We start from the raw sequence: 25,891 nt of genomic DNA, 5'->3' as shown, positions 1-25,891 counted from the left end.
AGCACATCATTATGCCAATTAATATTCACAACATCCCTCATTAGTGTTATAAAATTCCTTATATATTGGTCTCGTTTTGGTGACGAGTTCCCTTTAAGTAACACATAAGCACCTCACCATCGGCCTACACAAGAGCAGCTCCATAAAACGTATATTTTTCATTCTATTTACATAATTTACATATTTTTGCATATTTCTAGTTACTTTAATGTCATGCATCTTGGCGAGGAGACGCCCGATGAGCCTTATACATGTGGGGGAGGGGGAGAATTTCTTAAGACTTATAAACCCCCAGCAGGATTTTCTTTAATTAAAGACCATGCAGTATTCCACCCGGTCTGTGCTCATCCGGGGGCGGATCATCGCCATCGCTGCAGCAGCGTTACATTGTGCCGGAATGAAGCGCGACAGCTCCAGTGTCCCGGGGACAAGAACTGAGACAGGCATTTATTATTCAGAGCTCAATATAAGAGCAGCGACCCTGGGGAGACGCCACTCACAGCTAATTATTCAGGAAAAAAGCCCCGGTAAGACCTTCACACTCCGTCTTCTTGTCAAATTCATAAAAATTGGATTTAACATTCTTTTCAGTCATTTCAGCTCCATGGAAAGCTGGGTGACTACCAATCATCTCCATGAAACAGGCCATTTGGCTTTTGGAGGCCCTTTGGGTCTTGCATATTCAACTTTGATGTGGTCACAAATCATCTGAGAGCAGGTTAGAACAAGACAGGCATAGTTACAAACACCCAGTCATAAAAGACCAGCAAGCTCACTGACAGATTCTCAGTGGACTCATACCGCAGCCATTAATAGATCGAAGTGAAGTAGTAGATACTATGTTGATGCACTGGTCCTGAAGAAGAGGTGTATCCTCGAAACGTGTAGACCGATGGAATAAAAGAATACGTTTATAACATCAATGTGCTACATCTTCATTTTGGCTGATGCGCGGCATTTACCCCCTCTTCACTCTGATTTGTATGCACATCCTTGTGGGGCTGCAGCAGACGCCTTCATCCTATGCTCTATCAGTGGTTGTGACTATCTCACAACCTTTTCAGGTGAGTGTATTTTTCCTGATCTACCTCACTGATCTGTTGGTATTACACTATCAGCGCTCCTTATTTTTCAGTTTATTAATAGATCGAGTAACACCGAAGCATGCTGTTCCATTTGCCATAGTGAGTAAATGGGATCAATGGGGATCCAAAAGAATCAGGCAGCCATTACATAAAGGTCCATCATAACCAGTCATCCAGCAAATATACAGCTGCACAAAGTTAGAGTAGATTTCATGTTCAGTTGGCACCTGTTTACACTTGTCTGTTTGGAAGTGCCATATATTTCCTATTCAGTTTGCACCTGTTTACACAAAGTGCTGTATATTCCCTATTCAGTTTGCACCTGTTCACACTTGTCCATTAGGAAGTGTCGTATATTTCCTATTCAGTTTGCAGCTGTTCACACTCGTCTGTTAGGCGGTGCCATATATTTCATGCTCAGTTTGCACCTGTTCACACTTGTCTGTTAGGAAGTGCAGTACCCTTCCTATTCAGTTTGCACATGTTAGGAAGTGCATTATGCTTCCTATTCAGTTTGTACCTGTTCACACCTGTTAGGAAGCACCATATATTTCCTATCAAGTTCACCTGTTCACACTTGTCTGTTTGGAAGTGCCATATATTTCCTATTCAGTTTGCACCTGTTCACACTTGTCCATTAGGAAGTGTCGTATATTTCCTATTCAGTTTGCACCTGTTCACACTTGTCTGTTAGGAAGTGTTGTATATTTCATATGCTGTTTGCACCTGTTTACACAAAGTGCTGTATATTCCCTATTCAGTTTGCACCTGTTTACACTTGTCCATTAGGAAGTGTCGTATATTTCCTATTCAGTTTGCACCTGTTTACACTTGTCTATAACTAGAATAAGGGGTCAGAAAACAGATTACACTTCCTAACAGACAACTCCTTTAAGAGGAAACAATGACAGACATTTACTGGGCCATTTTTTATTTTTAAAAGTGAAGGAGTGGGATGCCCAATACACTGCTGGAGTGAATGGGACGCTGCCCCCGGATGTGTTGTGCCGCGGTCGATGAGCTGCTCCGCTGCAGGATGTTCTATCACTTCAGTCCAGACATTACTTTTCTACAACGAGGCCTTAAGCCAAAGCAGAAAATGAAATCTCAGCGCCGTCCATCACTTTCCGCTGAACTCAGTCCCTCCGAGACGATGCAGTTTGGCAGAAGTAAAAACGCAGGTTGATGTCTTTCCATCAGAAGAACACCGCAGAGCGAAAGAGCAAGTGAAATTACAGAAGCCGGAAAACTCAACTTTATACGGTCCGACCCTCGAAGAATCCCACCGGGCACAGCTCACACGGCCGCCATGACACCTACCTACACAAGGACTCTGCAACTCCAAACTAGGTAGAAGCAGGAGAGGGGAGCGCGGCACCGCCAAATCTGATATAGGGTGCAAGAGAGGGGAGCGCGGCACTGCCAAATCTGATATAGGGTGCAAGAGAGGGGAGCGCAGCAATACCAAATCTGATACAGGGTGCAAGAGAGGGGAGCGCAGCACTACCAAATCTGATACAGGGTGCAAGAGAGGGGAGCGTAGCACTACCAAATCTGATAAAGGGTGCAGGAGTGGGGAGTGCGGCACCGCCAAATCTGATATAGGGTGCAGGAAAGGGGAGTGCGGCTCTACCAAATTTGATATAGGGAGCAGGAGACTGGATCGCAGCACTACAAAATCTGATATAGGGTGCAGGAGAGGGGAGCGCGGCACTGCCAAATCTGATATAGGATGCAGGAGAGGAGAGCGCGGCACTGCCAAATCTGATATAGGATGCAGGAGGGGAGCGCGGCACTGCCAAATCTGATATAGGATGCAGGAGGGGAGAGCGCGGCACTGCCAAATCTGATATAGGATGCAGGAGAGGGGAGCGCGGCACTACCAAATCTCATATAGGGTGCAGGAGAGGGGAGCGCAGCACCGCCAAATCAGATCCATGGTGTAGGAGAGGGGAGTGCAGCACCGCCAAATCAGATCCATGGTGCAGGAGACGGGAGCGCGGCACCATCGAATCAGATGCATGATGGAGGAGGGCGGAGCGCAGCATTGCTAAATCAGATCCATGGTGCAGGAGTAGGGAGCGCAGCATTGCCGAATCAGGTCCATAGTGCAGGAGAGGGGAGCGCAGCACCGCCAAATCAGATCCATGGTGCAGGAGAAGGGAGCGCAGCATCGCCAAATCAGATGCATGATGGAGGAGAGAGGAGCAATAACTACAGGAGCTGGTGGCCATACTGGCTGTCAAAGACACAGGGGTATCAGGGAAAAAAAATGCCAAATCAAGAATTTAAAAAAAAAAAAAACCTTATCCATGGATCCTCATTTGTGGGTTCTAACATACTCCCCTCAATGTTAGGAGTCCACAGCCGTTCTGACACGAGCTTTCTTAGCAAGTACACCAGCCTCATAAGGTAGAAGATCTGTTCAGTAATGGCTGCATTATATGTGGCGACAGATCCAATGTAATGAGCTTTACTGCAATTATAATTGCACAAAATTGTCAATTTTTTTTTTGCTGCGCGGTGTCAAAATCACCACGTCTGAAATGGGGTTTTATTGCACTTTAATGCAGAGTTTAATATTAGTATATAAAATTATATATTTAATAAATATATATTAGCAAATAAAATTAAATAAATATAAGTTTTCTACATATTGGTGGTCTTCTGTGCCCCGCATGTGGCCTCTGTGCTCAGTGGTGACTCACACGGTTTACACGAGAGCGGTGCGACAAGCCCTTTAATTCCCAATAACGGCGTCTTATTAGGTGACATTTCACACTGGAATAATGCAATTCACGGAGATTTGGCCGCAGTTCAGACTCTTTTTTTTTTTGTTAGCAGAGTATTTAGCAGCATTCATTATGAGGGGGCCCGGAGCAGCGCTCTGCATTCTGGACACTTCTGGAGTGAAGAGCCACAAAGTAAATAATTTAAGGCGATTAATTGCATAATTGCGGTCAGACTGTTTACCAGACAGTGTCACGGTGAACGACCCCCGTCTTAAAGGTACGGTGCCTATTAATATGATAAGCATGGGGCATCCCATCAACTGACTTTATATATCAATATATATCCATACATACACATCAAAATATATATTATATATACAGTCATGAAAAAGTTTGGGCACCCCTGTGGAGACACGGGGCTCAGTGGGTGCTCTTGTCTGCTGGCCCGGCCGCCTTTAGAAAGACAGCATGGCTCAGTGCTCATCCCAACTGAACGCACGACCTCCTTAACCGTGGGCGGAACACTACTCAGACAACACAGGGTGAGGGAATCACAATATTAAGACTTTATTGGATCCCCAAAATATTAACGGCACATAACCAGCAAAACACACAAATGTAACCGGCAACAGTTTCTCACCCTTCCGCTGGCTCACCAGGGATTAGAAAGGTCCATGCCTCAGAGCTTCCAGGGCTACTTACTCCAATCCAGCAGCACCTCGCTTTCGGCGGGCACCCACAGTGACTGGAATAACGCCAGATTTAGGAAGTTGGCTGAGGTCTGCAAAGTCTGCACCAGGTGACCGATTTGTCCCAACCTGGGTTTCCTCCTTAAGTAGTCTCTGGTATGATGATATAATCCTGGCAGCCAGAGTCGAAATCCCTAGGCTGTGGATATGGTCTCCAATCGGAACCGAAGTCCCTAGATTGAAGCCACAGGGTATCCTGATCCTCTAGCCAGCTCCTAAGAGCTTAGACTGGATCAAGCACATCCATCAACAACCACCTGGTGACTTAAAGAAATCCCTTTTATAGCCACAGCCTTCCACTTGGATACACTACGTCGTCATCGGATTGGTTGGACAAGATTGCTTCTCCCATTGGATGAATTTCAAGCTGCATGGATAATGTTCATTTAAATGATGTGGATAGGAAGACTGAGGATATCTACATGGAGTCTGCAAGTCACAGACTAGACAATGGCTACTAAAGGTAATTACATTAGCAATACACAACTACATTACAATGATTACTGGAAGGGTCTGGAGAAACAATAGCTAAGCAAACATGAGTTAAAACACAAAAGAACAATACGTCTGGCTGAATGTTAAGAAACTTTAACCCATGAGAGTCCATGTCATCACAACCCCTATTAATGTTAACCCTTTTTTCTTTATAACAATTTGGGTTTTTGCAACAGCTATTTCAGTTTCATATATCTAATAACTGATGGACTGAGTAATATTTCTGGATTGAAATGAGGTTTATTGTACAACAGAAAATGTGCAATCCGCATTTAAACAAAATTTGCAAGATTACAATTATATCTTATTTTTCACCTATTGTTATCAGTTGTGTATAAGGTTATGTCATTGTAAAACGTCCTCAGATGATGACAGATAACTCATATACACATCTGATAAGTGAAAAATAATAAAAATATAATAATTGTAATCTTGTAGGTTGTACACTAACCACAGGGGCTATTCTATGCTCCCACTTCCTGTCCTATCAGGAAGTTTTCAGCAGTCTCGTTATCATCAGAGGCAGTTATTAGTGACGGATAACCCTTCTACACAGCTGATAATAGATTGAAAAAAAATAAATATATAATTAAAATCCTGCAAATTTTACACTGGGGCTTTTTCTACACATATTTACTGTACAATCAGTAGGTTTTCAGCAGTCTCGTTATCACAGGCAGTTTTACAATGAGCGATAATAGCTGAAAAAATAAATAAAATATAATAATTGTAAAATTACAAAATTTTACACTGACCACTTGGGCTATTCTATACTCCTACTTTTTCTCCTATCATTCAGTTTTCAGCAGTCTCATTATCATCCGAGGCAGTTTTACAATGACCGATAACCCTTATCCACAGCTGATAATAGATGAAAGAAAAAATATAATAATTGTTATCTTGCAAAATTTACACTGGGAATATGCTACGCTAATACTTCCTATCCTATCAGGAAGTTTTCAGCAGTCTCGTTATCATCACAGCCAGTTTTACAATGACAGATAATAGGTGAAAAAATAATATAGAACTGTAAAATTGCAGAATTTTACAACTGACCACTGGAGCTATTCTAGACTAATACCTCATGTCCTAAGAGGAAGTTTTGAACAGTCTCATTATAATCACAGGCAGTTTTACAATGACAGATAATAGGTGAAAAACTAAAATATAACTGTAAAATTGCAAATTTTACACTGACCACTAGGACGATTCTACACTAATACTTCCTGTCCTATCAGGAAGTTTTCAGTAGTCTCATTATCATCAGAGGCAGTTTTACAATGACATAAGAACTGCTAACCCTTTCTGCCTCAACTATAAAATTTGCACCCGCTCATTAGATGCTTTAGTACTAAAGATAGGGGCGGGATGTGTTTATTGTGGCTAATGTACATGTGCATTTTCTGAAATAACTCAAGTTGATTAGTCAATTATCGCCCTTGTGGTCAACGTGACAATTGCACGATTTCTAAATTTTATTTTAAATGAAAAAAAATACGAAAATATTTAAAAAAAAAAAAAAAAACACAAAAGCAACAGGTCATTTTCCCTTTAAGGATCCTGAACACTTTTATTCATTCCCTAATACAGTATTGGATCCTGACGACCCCTCTGGGAAAACACTAAAAATTGATAAACCCCTGAATACAAAAAGTTCTGCTGCTGTAGATGTGACTTCCGACATGTAACGCCGTGGGTGCCCCCTAGTGTCAGCGCACATTTCCACTGCCGCCCCCTCCCCAATATTCCGCCATTCGTCCTGGATGGAATCTTAATTGATACAATGTAACAGACAGAAGTAAATGATGGCTTTTGCAGAAAATGTATAAGCAGCGCGGTCCTGCCCCGAGTAATAAACGAGATGCTGACGAGCGGAGAAAAATACATTCTGCTAAATGAAAGTCCTCGGAGCGCGGTGGGAAATTACGCGTCAATAAATATGCATTTACTTGCTGGAAATAAGAACAAGCACTCTCTGACATTAAAAGTATTCCTGCATTAATCAGCGGCGTGTTTGGCGCTTGTCATGGCGGGAGACATCGCTCGTACATCACGGCGACGATAAATGGCGAGGAGAGGTGAGATAAGTACTGGAGATTAATGGACGCTAATGAGAAAGAAAAATTATTTCACATTCTCAAAAACAAGAACATCTTTCTTATGCGGCCTCCTCCGCTCCGGCGGTCACAATACATATTTGTTTGGCGGAGGAGTGGCGGTTACATTATAGTCGGTGTCTTTATACATCACCGGTGACCCCCGCATGGCGAAAAAGAGGCGGCCGGTGACGGGAAATCTTATATGGAAGTCGTCTGCAACCTGTAGCAAAACTGCAGTGGTAGGGCATGCTGGGAGTTGTAGTTATGCCACGCACAATTATTCCAGAAGATCTAATGTATCAAGTCAACACCATGTATAAAAATTGCATTTATCCAAAAACCATCCAAGTTTCACTTTTTTTTCATTATGAATTTTGAAGAAAATCCGCCCCCAAATCCACATCTAAAACCCCTTCATATTCTTTGATGTGAATTTTAAAGCAGAAAAGTTTGAAAAATATTCCTTAAAAAGTATAAAACAGTGAATTTAAGGGAGTTTTTTTTGTTTTGTTTATTTTTTATTTTTTTGTGGGGGCAGAGTCCAGATCAAATACTCTTACTATGAGCTAAACGTGCACCCACATAGGTAGAAAAAGCATATCAATTTTTGGGGGGGCAAAAAAATAAAAATAAAATTATATAAAAAAATATATCTATCTATCTATCTATATATATAATAAATTCCACATTTTGCCACTTTAGGATCCTTTTAAAAAAAAAAATAATCACACACTGGAAAAATGTGGAGTTTATTTGCACTTTATTTTTATTTATTTATTTAAATAAAAAAAAAAAAAAAAGGGGGAAAAAATGTAGAGTTTATTTGCCCTTTTTATTTTTTTAAGATCCTAGGCTATGCTGCAATCTTTTGGTCTTCTGTATTGTGTGTGTGTATATACACAATACAGAAGACTAAAAGATCTCATTCAAAGAGTTTTCTTTATTTTCATGACTCTGAAAATTGTAGATTCACATTGAAGGCTTCAAAACTATGAATTAGCACACGTGGAATGAAATACTTAAAAAAGTGTGAAACAACTGAAAATATGTCATATTCTAGGTTCTTCAGAGTAGCCACCTTTTGCTTTGATTACTGCTTTGCACACTCTTGGCATTCTCTTGATGAGCTTCAAGAGGTAGTCACCGGAAATGGTTTTCCAACAGTCTTGAAGGAGTTCCCAGAGATGCTTAGCACTTGTTGGCCCTTTTGCCTTCACTCTGTGGTCCAGCTCACCCCAAACCATCTCGATTGGGTTCAGGTCTGGTGACTGTGGAGGCCAGGTCATCTGGCGTAGCACCCCATCACTCTCCTTCTTAGTCACATAGCCCTTACACAGCCTGCAGGTGTGTTTAGGGTCATTGTCCTGTTGAAAAATAAATGATGGTCCAACTAAACGCAAAGCGGATGGAATAGCACGCCGCTGCTAGATGCTGTGGTAGCCATGCTGGTTCAGTATGCCTTCAATTTTGAATAAATCCCCAACAGTGTCACCAGCAAAGCCCCCCCACACCATCACACCTCCTCCACCATGCTTCACGGTGGGAACCAGGCATGTAGAGTCCATCCGTTCACCTTTTCTACAAAGACACGGTGGTTGGATCCAAAGATCTCTATATGTGGACTCATCAGACCAAAGCACAGATTTCCACTGGTCTAATGTCCATTCCTTGTGTTCTTTAGCCCAAACAAATCTCTTCTGCTTGTTGCCTGTCCTTAGCAGTGGTTTCCTAGCAGCTATTTTACCATGAAGGCTGCTGCACAAAGTCTCCTCTTAATAGTTGTTCTAGAGATGTGTCTGCTGCTAGAACTCTGTGTGGCATTGACCTGGTCTTTAATCTGAGCTGCTGTTAACCTGTGATTTCTGAGGCTGGTGACTCGGATAAACTTATCCTCCGCAGCAGAGGTGCCTCTTGGTCTTCCTTTCCTGGGGCGGTCCTCATGTGAGCCAGTTTCTTTGTAGCATGTGATGGTTTTTGCCACTGCACTTGGGGACACTTTCAAAGTTTTCCCAATTTTTCGGACTGACTGACCTTCATTTATTAAAGTAATGATGGACACTTATTTTTCATTACTTAGAATTTTTATTATGGCAAGAAAAAAAGCAGCTAACAGTCTATTCAGTAGGACTATCAGCTGTGTATCCACCAGACTTCTGCACAACACAACTTATGGTCCCAACCCCATTTATAAGGCAAGAAATCCCACTTATTAAACCTGACAGGGCGCACCTGTGAAGTGAGAACCATTTCCGGTGACTACCTCTTGAAGCTCATCAAGAGAATGCCAAGAGTGTGCAAAGCAGTAATCAAAGCAAAAGGCGGCTACTGAAGAATATAAGACATATTTTCAGTTGTTTCACACTTTTTTGTTAAGTATTTCATTCCACATGTGTTACTTCATAGTTTTGATGCCTTCAATGTGAATCTACAATTTTCAGAGTCATGAAAATATAGAAAACTCTGAATGAGCAGGTGTGTCCAACTCCACTTATGTGGATCAAATCCTGACTAAATCTGCTCCAAAATTGGGGCGCGCTCACATATCCGGCTTTTCGCTGGTTTGACGGATGCGGCGCACGCCAGTACAGTATGCTATAGTACAGTGGCAGCGCCGCAACTTCTGGGTCACATGCTCCGGTCACATGACAGCATGTGACCGGCGCTTGTTGCGTGGCATGTGCCGCATCCGTCAAACCGGATGTGTGAGTGAGCGCCCTTAGGCTGCAATAAAATGCTTAAAAAAAAAAAACATCCATTGTGACAAATGTATCTTCCACATTGATCTTCGCTCTTGTACATTGAGCAGATTCCGCCATTTATGCATTTCTCAGATATCACTGGTGGAGGCGCCGTTCACCAGCGCGGTCTGACGGACATTACACCTTCACATCTCAATGTCATCTGGAGCAAAGAACCACATTAATCAGCCGTTTCTTTCCATTATCTGGAGATTTAGGTTTCAGCATTTACTGACACAATGTAACAGAAACTCTCCGCTGTCCTCCAGGATCTGATTACTGACAGCAAAGATTGTGAAAATGATGAGAAATTAGAATGGAAAAATCTACAAGGAAGAAGCAGAACTTTCTGGAGTAGAAAGATTAATGGGAATGTATCATCTGTGCAGCGCTGTATAAAAGAGTCAAATAAAACAATAAAGAAATACATAAAATATCGGTGTAATCTTATATGTGACGTCTTTTTCTAATACATTTTTTTGTAGATTTTTTTATTGGATTTTCTACACATAAGGCAGAGCTCCTCACCGGCATGGAGATATTTGCTTCATAGCTGCAATGTGGATCACAGGAAACAACAGACTGAAGATGTTCATCGACTTCTATGGGAGAGAGTTGAGGGCATTGTCTGTGATCTGCGCAGGAGGAAGTGAGCTGTGACATCAGTTATTGTGAATGATGCATCTTGTGTTATTTACAGTATATAAAAGGTGTGATCAGTCATTGTACAGGAGAAGGTGAGCTGTGACATCTATTGTGTATGGTGACTTATTTGCTGTATATAGGAGGTATTATCAATCATTGTACAGGAGGAGGTGGTGAGCTGTGGCATCACAGTGAATAGTCGATCCTGTGTTATCTACAGTATATAGAGGTGTTATTAGTCATTGTACAGGAGGAAGAGGGGGAGGAGGTGAGCTGTGACATCTATTGTGTATGGTGACTTATTTGCTGTATATAGAGGTATTATCAATCATTGTACAGGAGGTGGTGAGTAGTGACATCACAGTGAATAGTCGATCCAGTGTTATCTACGGTATATAGAGGTGTTATCAGTCATTGTACAGGAAGAAGAGGGGGAGGAGGTGAGCTGTGTGATATCAGCTATTGTGAATGGTGGATTGTGTGTTATCTAGAGTACATAGAGATGTTATCAGTCATTGCACAGGAAGAGGAGAAGGTGAGCTGTGACATCACCCATTATGAATGGTGGGAAATGATATTGATTCCCCTATGTAGCACAATTAATTCCTCAGCACTTTACATCAAACACTCATTTACTCAAAATCTAAATTCCCTATCAGTATATGTCTTTGGAATGTGGGAGGAAAGCGGGGAACCTGGAGGAAACCCACAGAAACACGGGGAGAACATACAATCTCCAGTGTTATGTACTGTATATAGAGATGTTATAAGTCATTGTACAGGAGGAGGAGGAGGTGAGCTGTGACATCACCTATTGTGAATGATGGCTCGTGTTAGGTACTGTATATAGAGTTGGTGTCAGTCATTATACAGGAGGAGAAGGTGAGCTGTGATATCTCCTATTGTGAATGGTGGATCCTGTGTTATGCACAGTATATAGAGGTGTTATCAGTCATTGCACAAAAGGGGCAGGAAAGAAACTGACATCAACAATTGTGAAGGGTGGATCCTGGGTCATCAGTGATTGTACATGAGGAGTAGGAGGCGAGCTGTGATATATTGTGAATGGTTAATCCTGTGATCCGTCATTGTACAGTAGGAGGAGGATGAGGAGGTGAGCTGTGACATCCTTTATTGAGAATGATGGACTCTATGCTACTTAGCATAATCCTGTCTGTGATGATAATGAAACTGCTGTTTAGCGATCACTTCAGGGCAGTCTCACATTAGATGGTTGGACTTATATCGCCCTTCCTCGCTCATTTCTTGTGCCTTAGGGTTCTAGTGAGATCTTAGAGCACAAGAAATACCTTAATTTGAGAAAAAATAAAAGCATTTTCATTCTCATGTTACAAAGAGCAGAATAAAAGAGAAGTCGCTCCAAGAATTTACAAACTTTCTTGAAATCTCGGCTCCTGTTGGGACACGTGGAGGACTTTACCTCCCCGGAGGCTGCGGTGACAGGTCGGGGAGAAGAATTCAATAAGACGAGGAAAAAGAGAAGAAAAGACTAAAAAACTAAACAGCGGCGAACAGATCATCATAGCAAACCAACGAGAACAGTGAGGGGCGTAAAGGGGAATTATTGCTATTCACTGACAGCAAGCAGAGGCGGGGAAGAGGTGACAAGACTAGAAAGTTGTAGAATTTATTATTACACAAATTATCTCCTTACTAAACTCGAAAATCGAAGAAAAATGGGACCTGCCCCTCCCCCACTCAACTCCCCTTTCATCTTGTCCTATTAGCCAATTATCACATCTGCCCGATCCACATACATTGGGGTTCGTTACCCCCCCTCACCCCACCGCCAAGAGCGCGGCCGTTTCTATGGTAACGACTTTGTAGATAATTAGGATTCTCTCCGCGCAGTAAAACAAATATCACAGCATCAAATAGCCCAGAAATAAAAAAAAAAATCATCATCTTCTCGGTGTCCGGTGCTCGGCCCATAAATACCAGCTGTGAAAATATCATTAGGTCCTGAGCGAGTCCTCAAATATTTACTCATCTTCCCAGACTGGAAATAGCGCGGTCCCAGCGGAGAGAAGCGGCGCCGGCCCAAACAGCGCGGATCAATAACCATGGGGGGCGCAGCCGTCAGCACCAGGCTGGGATGGAACTACAACTCCCAGAATTTTTATTTTTGAGCCAAAATTCATTTTGACTTTTGCGCCATTTTTACCGTTATTTTTTTTATTTTTTTTTTTTTTTTTACAGAGGATTGTCTGCAGCGGATACATTGTAACGAGCCCTCAGCAGAGATGTGCGCGGCTCACGGAGGATTGTCTGCAGCGGATACAGAGATGTGCGTGGCTCACGGAGGATTGTCTCCAGCGGATACAGAGATGTGCGCAGCTCACAGAGGATTGTCTCCAGCGGATACAGAGATGTGCGTGGCTCACAGAGGATTGTCTGCAGCGGATACAGAGATGTGCGTGGCTCACAGAGGATTGTCTGCAGCGGATACAGAGATGTGCGTGGCTCACAGAGGATTGTCTGCAGCGGATACAGAGATGTGCGTGGCTCACAGAGGATTGTCTGCAGCGGATACAGAGATGTGCGTGGCTCACAGAGGATTGTCTGCAGCGGATACAGAGATGTGCGTGGCTCACAGAGGATTGTCTGCAGCGGATACAGAGATGTGCGTGGCTCACAGAGGATTGTCTGCAGCGGATACAGAGATGTGCGTGGCTCACAGAGGATTGTCTGCAGCGGATACAGAGATGTGCGTGGCTCACAGAGGATTGTCTGCAGCGGATACAGAGATGTGCGTGGCTCACAGAGGATTGTCTGCAGCGGATACAGAGATGTGCGTGGCTCACAGAGGATTGTCTGCAGCGGATACAGAGATGTGCGTGGCTCACAGAGGATTGTCTGCAGCGGATACAGAGATGTGCGTGGCTCACAGAGGATTGTCTGCAGCGGATACAGAGATGTGCGTGGCTCACAGAGGATTGTCTGCAGCGGATACAGAGATGTGCGTGGCTCACAGAGGATTGTCTGCAGCGGATACAGAGATGTGCGTGGCTCACAGAGGATTGTCTGCAGCGGATACAGAGATGTGCGTGGCTCACAGAGGATTGTCTGCAGCGGATACAGAGATGTGCGTGGCTCACAGAGGATTGTCTGCAGCGGATACAGAGATGTGCGTGGCTCACAGAGGATTGTCTGCAGCGGATACAGAGATGTGCGTGGCTCACAGAGGATTGTCTGCAGCGGATACAGAGATGTGCGTGGCTCACAGAGGATTGTCTGCAGCGGATACAGAGATGTGCGTGGCTCACAGAGGATTGTCTGCAGCGGATACAGAGATGTGCGTGGCTCACAGAGGATTGTCTGCAGCGGATACAGAGATGTGCGTGGCTCACAGAGGATTGTCTGCAGCGGATACAGAGATGTGCGTGGCTCACAGAGGATTGTCTGCAGCGGATACAGAGATGTGCGTGGCTCACAGAGGATTGTCTGCAGCGGATACAGAGATGTGCGTGGCTCACAGAGGATTGTCTGCAGCGGATACAGAGATGTGCGTGGCTCACAGAGGATTGTCTGCAGCGGATACAGAGATGTGCGTGGCTCACAGAGGATTGTCTGCAGCGGATACAGAGATGTGCGTGGCTCACAGAGGATTGTCTGCAGCGGATACAGAGATGTGCGTGGCTCACAGAGGATTGTCTGCAGCGGATACAGAGATGTGCGTGGCTCACAGAGGATTGTCTGCAGCGGATACAGAGATGTGCGTGGCTCACAGAGGATTGTCTGCAGCGGATACAGAGATGTGCGTGGCTCACAGAGGATTGTCTGCAGCGGATACAGAGATGTGCGTGGCTCACAGAGGATTGTCTGCAGCGGATACAGAGATGTGCGTGGCTCACAGAGGATTGTCTGCAGCGGATACAGAGATGTGCGTGGCTCACAGAGGATTGTCTGCAGCGGATACAGAGATGTGCGTGGCTCACAGAGGATTGTCTGCAGCGGATACAGAGAAGTGCGTGGCTCACAGAGGATTGTCTGCAGCGGATACAGAGATGTGCGTGGCTCAGAGGATTGTCTGCAGCGGATACAGAGATAAGTGTGGCTCACAGAGGATTGTCTGCAGCGGATACAGAGATGTGCGTATCTCACTGAGGATTGTCTGCAGCAGATAGAGATGTGCGTAGCTCACGGAGGATTGTCTGCAGCGGATACAGATATGTGCGTGGCTCAGAGGATTGTCTGCAGCGGATACAGAGATGTGCGTGGCTCAGAGGATTGTCTGCAGTGGATACAGAGATGTGCGTAGCTCACGGAGGATTGTCTGCAGCAGATAGAGATGTGCGTGGCTTACAGAGGATTGTCTGCAGCAGATCAGAGATGTGCGTGGCTCATGGAGGATTGTCTGCAGCGGATACAGAGATGTGCGTGGCTCAGAGGATTGTCTGCGGCAGATACATTGTAACGAGCCCACAGCAGAGATGTGCACGGCTCACAGAGAATTGTCTGCAGCAGATCAGAGATGTGCATGGCTCATGGAGGATTGTCTGCAGCGGATAGAGATGTGTGTGGCTCACAGAAGATTGTCTGCAGCAGATACATTGTAAAAAGCCTTCAGCAGAGATGTACGCAGCTCACAGAGGATTGTCTGCAGTGGATACATTGTAACGAGCCCTCAGCAGAGATGTGCGCGGCTCATGGAGAATTGTCTGCAGCGGATCAGAGATGTGCATGGCTCAGAGGATTGTCTACAGCAGATATGGTACGTTGTAACGAGCCCCCAAGAAAGATGTGCGCAGCTCACAGAGGCAGCGGATACATTGGAGCGATCCCTCAGCAGAGATGTGCGCGGCTCACGGAGGATTGTCTGCAGCAGATACATTGTATCCGATCTCGTGCTGTTGGGTTTTCAGTTTCTGGGCGTAAACAGGAAGGTTCATAATATAAACAGAAGCGATCCCGAAAATCATACAAAGTCTACTGGAAAAGAGCGGAGAGCGACACAATCAGAAGAGCGAAGGAGAGAAAGACCACAAGACGGAGACACCAGAGCTGCAGAGGGACAGAGCGCAGCGGTACCAGGAGCCGTACACCGGGGTCACCAATATCAGCCGGTATAACCCCCCAAAACACCCGACACAGGTAATGAGGTCACACACCGCCACATAGTGACCCGAAATAAGAGGCTGCAGACACTATACACAGGAGGCTGCTCCGAGAGATACCCACAGAGGACGTATACACAGGGATCAGCGGTATACGGGCGCCGCTCATCTCACCCTACGAGGAGAACACCTCGTATACAGCAAGAAGCGCGGTCTGGAGAGGATTTCACAGTATATGGGGTTATATACAAGAAGTGGAGAGTGATATATACAGGGAGGGGAAGGTATATACACAAAGAGAGAATGATATATACAGGGAAGGCACAGTATACAGCACATACATCAGCTGGCTGAGGATTATATATACAGGTAGGTGCAGTATACACAGGATATAGCAGGATGTGCTGGTCCATGACTGAATAATGTCACCTACCTGTATATACAAAGGCAGATGCTGTATATACAGGAAGGTGATGGTATATACTATATACCCTAGTTTCTACCTTGGATGTGCTGATTGATATATGTATTGCACCTTCCTGTACATACAGGTAAGTGATGGTATATACAGGTATGGGCAATATATGCAGGTAGCTTAAGTATATTCAGGCAGCAGATCATCATATACAGTGATGGTATACACTATATACTGCCGTTACTACATTGCACATGCTGGTTGATGGCAGTATATACTGGCAGGTGATGTATACAGTATATAGACAGGGTCAGTATATACAGGCAGCTGATGGTATATACAGGTAGGGGCAGTATATATAGGCAGCTGATGGAATACACTATAGATAGGCAGGTGATGGTATATACAGGTAGGGGCAGTATATACAGCCATGGGATGGTATACACTATATAAAGTCAGGTGATGTGTACGATATATACAGGCAGATGATGGTATATACACAGGTAGGTGATGTATACACTATATACAAGCAAGTGATGTATACAGTGATGGTATATACAGGCAGGTGATGGTATATACTCTACATACAGGTAGGTGATGGTATATAGAGTACATACAGACAAGTGATGGTATATACAGGCAAGTGATGAATGTACAGGTAGGTGATGGTGTATACACTACATACAGGGAGGTGATGGTATATAGAGTATATACAGGGAGGTGATGGTATATAGAGTATATACAGGGAGGTGATGGTATATACAGGCAGGTGGTGGTATATAGAGTACGTACAGGGAGGTGATGGTATATACAGGTAGGTGGTGGTATATAGAGTACGTACAGGGAGGTGATGGTATATACAGGTAGGTGGTGGTATATAGAGTACGTACAGGGAGGTGATGGTATATACCGGTAGGTGGTGGTATATAGAGTACGTACAGGGAGGTGATGGTATATACCGGTAAGTGGTGGTATATAGAGTACATACAGAGAGGTGATGGTATATACAGGTAGGGGCGGTATATACAGCCAGGTGATGTATACACTATATACAGCTATGGGTGGTATATACAGCCAGGTGATGTATACACTATATACAGCTATGGGTGGTATATACAGCCAGGTGATGTATACAGGAAGGTGATGTATACACTATATACAGGCAGGTGCAGTATACACTATATACAGGCAGGTGCACTATATACAGGTAGGTGATGTATGCACTATATACAGGCAGGTGATGTTATATACAGGCAGGAGCAGTATACACTATATACAGGCAGGAGCAGTATACACTATATACAGGCAGGTGATGTATACACTATATACAGGCAGGTGATGTATACACTATATACAGGCAGGTGATGTATACACTATATACAGGCAGGTGATGTATACACTATATACAGGCAGGTGATGTATACACTATATACAGGCAGGTGATGTTATATACAGGCAGGAGCACTATATACAGGTAGGTGATGTATACACTATATACAGGCAGGTGATGTTATATACAGGCAGGAGCAGTATACACTATATACAGGTAGGTGATGTATACACTATAAACAGGTAGGTATACAGGTAGGTGATGTATACACTATATACAGGCAGGTGATGTTATATACAGGCAGGAGCAGTATACACTATATACAGGTAGGTGATGTTATATACAGGCAGGAGCACTATATACAGGTAGGTGATGTATACACTATATACAGGCAGGTGATGTTATATACAGGCAGGAGCAGTATACACTATATACAGGTAGGTGATGTATACACTATAAACAGGTAGGTATACAGGTAGGTGATGTATACACTATATACAGGCAGGTGATGTTATATACAGGCAGGAGCAGTATACACTATATACAGGTAGGTGATGTTATATACAGGCAGGAGCACTATATACAGGTAGGTGATGTATACACTATATACAGGCAGGAGCAGTATACACTATATACAGGCAGGAGCAGTATACACTATATACAGGTAGGTGATGTATACACTATATACAGGCAGGTGATGTTATATACAGGCAGGTGATGTATACACTATATACAGGCAGGTGCAGTATACACTATATACAGGTAGGTGATGTTATATACAGGCAGGAGCAGTATATACAGGTAGGTGATGTATACACTATATACAGGCAGGAGCAGTATACACTATATACAGGCAGGTGATGTTATATACAGGCAGGTGATGTATACACTATATACAGGCAGGTGCAGTATACACTATATACAGGCAGGTGCAGTATACACTATATACAGGCAGGTGCAGTATACACTATATACAGGTAGGTGATGTTATATACAGGCAGGTGCAGTATACACTATATACAGGTAGGTGATGTATACACTATATACAGGTAGGTGCAGTATACACTATATACAGGTAGGTGATGTATACACTATATACAGGTAGGTGCAGTATACACTATATACAGGTAGGTGCAGTATACACTATATACAGGTAGGTGCAGTATACACTATATACAGGTAGGTGCAGTATACACTATATACAGGTAGGTGATGTTATATACAGGCAGGTGATGTTATATACAGGCAGGTGCAGTATACACTATATACCTTGGATGTGCTGGTTGATGACGCTCTCCAGCCGCTCCAGGCGCTCGATGATCCTCAGGGTGTCCCCGGCTTTGTCCTCGGGGGGCTCTATCTTGGGGCGCTCCGGGGGCTCCTGCACCCGCACGTAGAGGCCGGCCATGTAGTTGGTGACCCAGCCCACATAGAGCAGGCACAGCAGGTTACTCATGCCGCTCAGGATCACGCAGGTGGACACGAGCGGTTTGGTTTTCCGTGTACACAGCATCCTCGGCTGCCTCCATAGAGCGGGGCTGGGGGTCCCGGCGACCACAGGGTACGGGCGGCGGTCAGAGCAGCGGGGGTCCCGGGAACGGAGCGAACTCTCCGCCGCTTCTCATCGCACTGAGCGGGCAGCAGCCTCAGAGAGCGGAGTCCGGGCACAGCGGGCACCATGTGACAGGTCGCTCGGCCAATCACTGCTTCAGGGGGTCGGACACCTGTCCAATGACAAGCGAGAGGGGCGGAGCTAAATGGGAGATAAAACCTGCTTCACACTCCGCACATTCCTGCGCTCAGTCAGCGCTGCGCGAGTGCGGGGACCGAGGAGGAGAGGGAAGAGAAGAAAGGGGCAGCAAGGCGCGGAGGGAAGAGAAGAAAGGGGCAGCAAGGCGCGGAGGGAAGAGAAGAAAGGGGCAGCAAGGCGCGGAGGGAAGAGAAGAAAGGGGTAGCAAGGCGCGGAGGGAAGAGAAGAAAGGGGCAGCAAGGCGCGGAGGGAAGAGAAGAAAGGGGCAGCAAGGCGCGGAGGGAAGAGAAGAAAGGGGCAGCAAGGCGCGGAGGGAAGAGAAGAAAGGGGCAGCAAGGCGCGGAGGGAAGAGAAGAAAGGGGCAGCAAGGCGCGGAGGGAAGAGAAGAAAGGGGCAGCAAGGCGCGGAGGGAAGAGAAGAAAGGGGCAGCAAGGAGCGGAGGGAAGAGAAGAAAGGGGCAGCAAGGAGCGGAGGGAAGAGAAGAAAGGGGCAGCAAGGCGCGGAGGGAAGAGAAGAAAGGGGCAGCAAGGCGCGGAGGGAAGAGAAGAAAGGGGCAGCAAGGCGCGGAGGGAAGAGCAGAAAGGGGCAGCAAGGCGCGGAGGGAAGAGAAGAAAGGGGCAGCAAGGCGCGGAGGGAAGAGAAGAAAGGGGCAGCAAGGCGCGGAGGGAAGAGAAGAAAGGGGCAGCAAGGCGCGGAGGGAAGAGAAGAAAGGGGCAGCAAGGAGCGGAGGGAAGAGAAGAAAGGGGCAGCAAGGAGCGGAGGGAAGAGAAGAAAGGGGCAGCAAGGAGCGGAGGGAAGAGAAGAAAGGGGCAGCAAGGCGCGGAGGGAAGAGAAGAAAGGGGCAGCAAGGAGCAGAGGGAAGAGAAGAAAGGGGCAGCAAGGAGCGGAGGGAAGAGAAGAAAGGGGCAGCAAGGAGAGGAGGGAAGAGAAGAAAGGGGCAGCAAGGAGAGGAGGGAAGAGAAGAAAGGGGCAGCAAGGAGCGGAGGGAAGAGAAGAAAGGGGCAGCAAGGAGAGGAGGGAAGAGAAGAAAGGGGCAGCAAGGAGCGGAGGGAAGAGAAGAAAGGGGCAGCAAGGAGCGGAGGGAAGAGAAGAAAGGGGCAGCAAGGAGCGGAGGGAAGAGAAGAAAGGGGCAGCAAGGCGCGGAGGGAAGAGAAGAAAGGGGCAGCAAGGCGCGGAGGGAAGAGAAGAAAGGGGCAGCAAGGCGCGGAGGGAAGAGAAGAAAGGGGCAGCAAGGCGCGGAGGGAAGAGAAGAAAGGGGCAGCAAGGTGCGGAGGGAAGAGAAGAAAGGGGCAGCAAGGCGCGGAGGGAAGAGAAGAAAGGGGCAGCAAGGAGCGGAGGGAAGAGAAGAAAGGGGCAGCAAGGAGCGGAGGGAAGAGAAGAAAGGGTCAGCAAGGCGCGGAGGGAGGAGAAGAAAGGGGCAGCAAGGAGCGGAGGGAAGAGAAGAAAGGGGCAGCAAGGAGCGGAGGGAAGAGAAGAAAGGGGCAGCAAGGAGTGGAGGGAAGAGAAGAAAGGGGCAGCAAGGCGCGGAGGGAAGAGAAGAAAGGGGCAGCAAGGCGCGGAGGGAAGAGAAGAAAGGGGCAGCAAGAGGGGTAGAGGAGGGAAGAGAAGAAAGGGGCAGCAAGAGGGGTAGAGGAGGGAAGAGAAGAAAGGGGCAGCAAGGCGCGGAGGGAAGAGAAGAAAGGGGCAGCAAGGCGCGGAGGGAAGAGAAGAAAGGGGCAGCAAGGAGTGGAGGGAAGAGAAGAAAGGGGCAGCAAGGCGCGGAGGGAAGAGAAGAAAGGGGCAGCAAGGCGCGGAGGGAAGAGAAGAAAGGGGCAGCAAGAGGGGTAGAGGAGGGAAGAGAAGAAAGGGGCAGCAAGGAGTGGAGGGAAGAGAAGGGTCAGCAAGGAGCGGAGGGAAGAGAAGAAAGGGGCAGCAAGGAGTGGAGGGAAGAGAAGGGTCAGCAAGGAGCGGAGGGAAGAGAAGAAAGGGGCAGCAAGGAGCGGAGGGAAGAGAAGAAAGGGGCAGCAAGGAGCGGAGGGAAGAGAAGAAAGGGGCAGCAAGGCGCGGAGGGAAGAGAAGAAAGGGGCAGCAAGGAGCGGAGGGAAGAGAAGAAAGGGGCAGCAAGGCGCGGAGGGAAGAGAAGAAAGGGGCAGCAAGGAGCGGAGGGAAGAGAAGAAAGGGGCAGCAAGGAGCGGAGGGAAGAGAAGAAAGGGGCAGCAAGGCGCGGAGGGAAGAGAAGAAAGGGGCAGCAAGGCGCGGAGGGAAGAGAAGAAAGGGGCAGCAAGGCGCGGAGGGAAGAGAAGAAAGGGGCAGCAAGGCGCGGAGGGAAGAGAAGAAAGGGGCAGCAAGGAGCGGAGGGAAGAGAAGAAAGGGGCAGCAAGGAGCGGAGGGAATAGAAGAAAGGGGCAGCAAGGAGCGGAGGGAAGAGAAGAAAGGGGCAGCAAGGCGCGGAGGGAAGAGAAGAAAGGGGCAGCAAGGAGCGGAGGGAAGAGAAGAAAGGGGCAGCAAGGAGCGGAGGGAAGAGAAGAAAGGGGCAGCAAGGAGAGGAGGGAAGAGAAGAAAGAGGCAGCAAGGAGTGGAGGTTAGAGAAGAAAGGGGCAGCAAGGAGCGGAGGGCAGAGAAGAAAGGGGCAGCAAGAGGGGTAGAGGAGGGAAGAGAAGAAAGGGGCAGCAAGGAGCGGAGGAAAGAGAAGAAAGGGGCAGCAAGAGGGGTAGAGGAGGGAAGAGAAGAAAGGGGCAGCAAGGTGCGGAGGGAAGAGAAGAAAGGGGCAGCAAGGCGCGGAGGGAAGAGAAGAAAGGGGCAGCAAGGAGCGGAGGGAAGAGAAGAAAGGGGCAACAAGGAGCGGAGGGAAGAGAAGAAAGGGTCAGCAAGGAGCGGAGGGAAGAGAAGAAAGGGGCAGCAAGGCGCGGAGGGAAGAGAAGAAAGGGGCAGCAAGGCGCGGAGGGAAGAGAAGAAAGGGTCAGCAAGGCGCGGAGGGAAGAGAAGAAAGGGTCAGCAAGGAGCGGAGGGAAGAGAAGAAAGGGGCAGCAAGGCGCGGAGGGAAGAGAAGAAAGGGGCAGCAAGGCGCGGAGGGAAGAGAAGAAAGGGGCAGCAAGGCGCGGAGGGAAGAGAAGAAAGGGTCAGCAAGGAGCGGAGGGAAGAGAAGAAAGGGGCAGCAAGGCGCGGAGGGAAGAGAAGAAAGGGTCAGCAAGGAGCGGAGGGAAGAGAAGAAAGGGGCAGCAAGGCGCGGAGGGAAGAGAAGAAAGGGGCAGCAAGGCGCGGAGGGAAGAGAAGAAAGGGGCAGCAAGGAGCGGAGGGAAGAGAAGAAAGGGGCAGCAAGGAGCGGAGGGAAGAGAAGAAAGGGGCAGCAAGGAGCGGAGGGAAGAGAAGAAAGGGGCAGCAAGGAGCGGAGGGAAGAGAAGAAAGGGGCAGCAAGGAGCGGAGGGAAGAGAAGGGTCAGCAAGGTGCGGAGGGAAGAGAAGGGTCAGCGAGGTGCGGAGGGAAGAGAAGAAAGGGTCAGCAAGGCGCGGAGGGAAGAGAAGAAAGGGGCAGCAAGGAGCGGAGGGAAGAGAAGAAAGGGGCAGCAAGGAGCGGAGGGAAAAGAAAGGGTCAGCAAAGAGCGGAGGGAAGAGAAGAAAGGGGCAGCAAGGAGCGGAGGGAAAAGAAAGGGTCAGCAAGGAGCGGAGGGAAGAGAAGAAAGGGTCAGCAAGAAGCGGAGGGAAGAGAAGAAAGGGTCAGTAAGGAGCGGAGGGAAGAGAAGAAAGGGTCAGCAAGGAGCGGAGTGAAGAGAAGAAAGGGTCAGCAAGAGGGGTAGAGGTGGGAAGAGAAGAAAGGGTCAGCAAGAGGGGTAGAGGAGGGAAGAGAAGAAAGGGTCAGCAAGGAGCGGAGGGAAGAGAAGAAAGGGGCAGCAAGGCGCGGAGGGAAGAGAAGAAAGGGGCAGCAAGAGGGGTAGAGGTGGGAAGAGAAGAAAGGGTCAGCAAGCAGCGAAGGGAAGAGAAGGGTCAGCAAGAGGGGTAGAGGAGGGAAGAGAAGAAAGGGTCAGCAAGGAGCGGAGGGAAGAGAAGAAAGGGTCAGCAAGAGGGGTAGAGGAGGAAAGAGAAGAAAGGGTCAGCAAGGAGCGGAGGGAAGAGAAGGGTCAGCGAGGTGCGGAGGGAAGAGAAGGGTCAGCGAGGTGCGGAGGGAAGAGAAGAAAGGGGCAGCAAGGAGCGGAGGGAAGAGAAGAAAGGGTCAGCAAGGCGCGGAGGGAAGAGAAGGGTCAGCGAGGTGCGGAGGGAAGAGAAGGGTCAGCGAGGTGCGGAGGGAAGAGAAGAAAGGGTCAGCAAGGCGCGGAGGGAAGAGAAGAAAGGCGCAGCAAGAAGCGGAGGGAAGAGAAGAAAGGGTCAGCAAGGAGCGGAGGGAAAAGAAAGGGTCAGCAAGGAGCGGAGGGAAGAGAAGAAAGGGTCAGCAAGGAGCGGAGGGAAGAGAAGAAAGGGTCAGCAAGGAGCGGAGGGAAGAGAAGAAAGGGTCAGCAAGGAGCGGAGGGAAAAGAAAGGGTCAGCAAGGAGCGGAGGGAAGAGAAGAAAGGGTCAGCAAGGAGCGGAGGGAAGAGAAGAAAGGGTCAGCAAGAGGGGTAGAGGAGGGAAGAGAAGAAAGGGTCAGCGAGGCGCGGAGGGAAGAGAAGGGTCAGAAAGGAGCCGAGGGAAGAGAAGGGTCAGAAAGGAGCTGAGGGAAGAGAAGGGTCAGAAAAGAGCCGAGGGAAGACAAGGGTCAGTGAAGAGCAAAGAGATGAGAAGGGTCAGCAAGAAGAGGATGGAAGAGATGGGGCAGCATGAAGAGAAAGGAAGAGAAGGGTCAGCGAGGACAGGAGGGAAGAGAAGAGTCAGAGAGGAGGGAAGAAGAGGGTCAGTGGTTAGAGGAGGGAAGAAAAGGGTCAGCGAGGAGAGGAGGAAAGAGAAGGGTCAGTGAGGAAAGACATGGGTCAGCGAGGAGGGAAGAGAAGAGAAGGGTCAGCGAGGAGAGAAGAGAGGAGTCAGTGAGAATAGGAAAGAGAAGGGTCAGTGAGTAGAGAAGAGAGAGGTCAGTGAGGAGAGTAGGAAAGAGAAGGGTCAGAGAGAAGGGAAAAGAAGGGTCAGCGAAAAGAGTAAAGAAGAGAAGAGTCACTGAGGAAAGAGATGGGTCAACGAGGAGAGGAGGAAAGAGATGGGTCAACGAGGAGAGGAGGAAAGAGATGGGTCAAGGAGGAAAGACATGGGTCAAGGAGGAGAGGAGGAAAGAGATGGGTCAAGGAGGAGAGGAGGAAAGAGATGGGTCAAGGAGGACAGGAGGAAAGAGATGGGTCAAGGAGGACAGGAGGAAAGAGATGGGTCAAGGAGGACAGGAGGAAAGAGATGGGTCAAGGAGGAAAGGAGGAAAGAGATGGGTCAAGGAGGAAAGGAGGAAAGAGATGGGTCAAGGAGGACAGGAGGAAAGAGATGGGTCAAGGAGGACAGGAGGAAAGAGATGGGTCAAGGAGGAAAGAGATGGGTCAAGGAGGAGAGGAGGAAAGAGATGGGTCAAGGAGGAGAGGAGGAAAGAGATGGGTCAAGGAGGACAGGAGGAAAGAGATGGGTCAAGGAGGACAGGAGGAAAGAGATGGGTCAAGGAGGAAAGGAGGAAAGAGATGGGTCAAGGAGGAAAGGAGGAAAGAGATGGGTCAAGGAGGACAGGAGGAAAGAGATGGGTCAAGGAGGACAGGAGGAAAGAGATGGGTCAAGGAGGAAAGGAGGAAAGAGATGGGTCAAGGAGGAAAGGAGGAAAGAGATGGGTCAAGGAGGACAGGAGGAAAGAGATGGGTCAAGGAGGACAGGAGGAAAGAGATGGGTCAAGGAGGACAGGAGGAAAGAGATGGGTCAAGGAGGACAGGAGGAAAGAGATGGGTCAAGGAGGAAAGGAGGAAAGAGATGGGTCAAGGAGGAAAGGAGGAAAGAGATGGGTCAAGGAGGACAGGAGAAGAGAGATGTGTCAAGGAGGAGAAAAGGAAAAAGAAGAGTCAGCGAGGAGAAAAGGAAAGAGAAGAGTAGAGGAGGTAAAAGAAGGGTCAGCAAAGAGAAGGATCAGCAAGGAGAGAAGAGAAGGGTCAGCTAAGAAAGGAGGGAAGAGAAGGGTCAGCAAGAAGAGGATGGAATAGACGGGGCAGCGTGGAGAGGAGGTATGAGAAGGGTCAGAAGTAGAAGGGAAGAGAAGGGTCAACGAAGAGAAAAGGGAAGAAAAGGGTCAGCGAGGAGAGGAGGGAAGAGAAGGGTCAGGAGTAGAAGGGAAGAGAAGGGTCAGTGAGGAGAGGAGGGAAGAGAAGGGTCAGGAGTAGAAGGGAAGAGAAGGGTCAGCGAAGATAAAAGGGAAGAAAAGGGTCAGCGAGGAGAGGAGGAAATATACGGGTCAGGAGTAGAAGGGAAGAAAAGGGTCAGCGAGGAGAGGAGGCAAGAGAAGGGTCAGGAGTAGAAGGGAAGAGAAGGGTCAGAGAGGAGGCAAGAGAAGGGTCATTGAAGAGAGGAGGCAAGAGAAGGGTTAGCCTGCAGTGCAGGATCATAGTGTATTATATTATAATGTATTATATATATACACAGTATATCACAAAAGTGAGTACATCCCTCACATTTTTGTAAATATTTTCTTATATCTTTTCATGTGACAACACTGAAGCTATGAGACTGATATTATGTAAAGTAGTTAGTGTACAGCTTGTATAACAATGTAAAAAGGTTTGCAACAAAAGTGAGTACACCCCAAACTGCAAATGGCAAAATTGTGCCCAATTACCCATTTTCCCTCTCAGTGTCATGTGACTCATTAGTGTTACAAG

General features: G+C 47.4%; 1 protein-coding gene across 1 annotated transcript in view; it reads right to left on the bottom strand.

Moving 5' to 3' along the window:
- The window catches only part of GALNT18 (polypeptide N-acetylgalactosaminyltransferase 18), a 214,963-nt gene extending 195,973 nt beyond the window's left edge, over positions 1–18,990 (bottom strand). The window contains exon 1 of the mRNA XM_075325360.1: positions 18,636–18,990. Coding sequence (XP_075181475.1) covers positions 18,636–18,879 — 244 coding nt within the window. The 5' untranslated portion in view covers positions 18,880–18,990. The remainder of the gene's footprint in view (positions 1–18,635) is intronic.
- Positions 18,991–25,891: the final 6,901 nt, after the last annotated feature.

The sequence above is a fragment of the Anomaloglossus baeobatrachus genome, chromosome 10 (assembly GCF_048569485.1).
Source record: "Anomaloglossus baeobatrachus isolate aAnoBae1 chromosome 10, aAnoBae1.hap1, whole genome shotgun sequence".
NCBI lineage: Eukaryota > Metazoa > Chordata > Amphibia > Anura > Aromobatidae > Anomaloglossus > Anomaloglossus baeobatrachus.
Note: the sequence above shows the minus strand (reverse complement) of the source record. Positions and strands in the feature narration are given on the sequence as shown.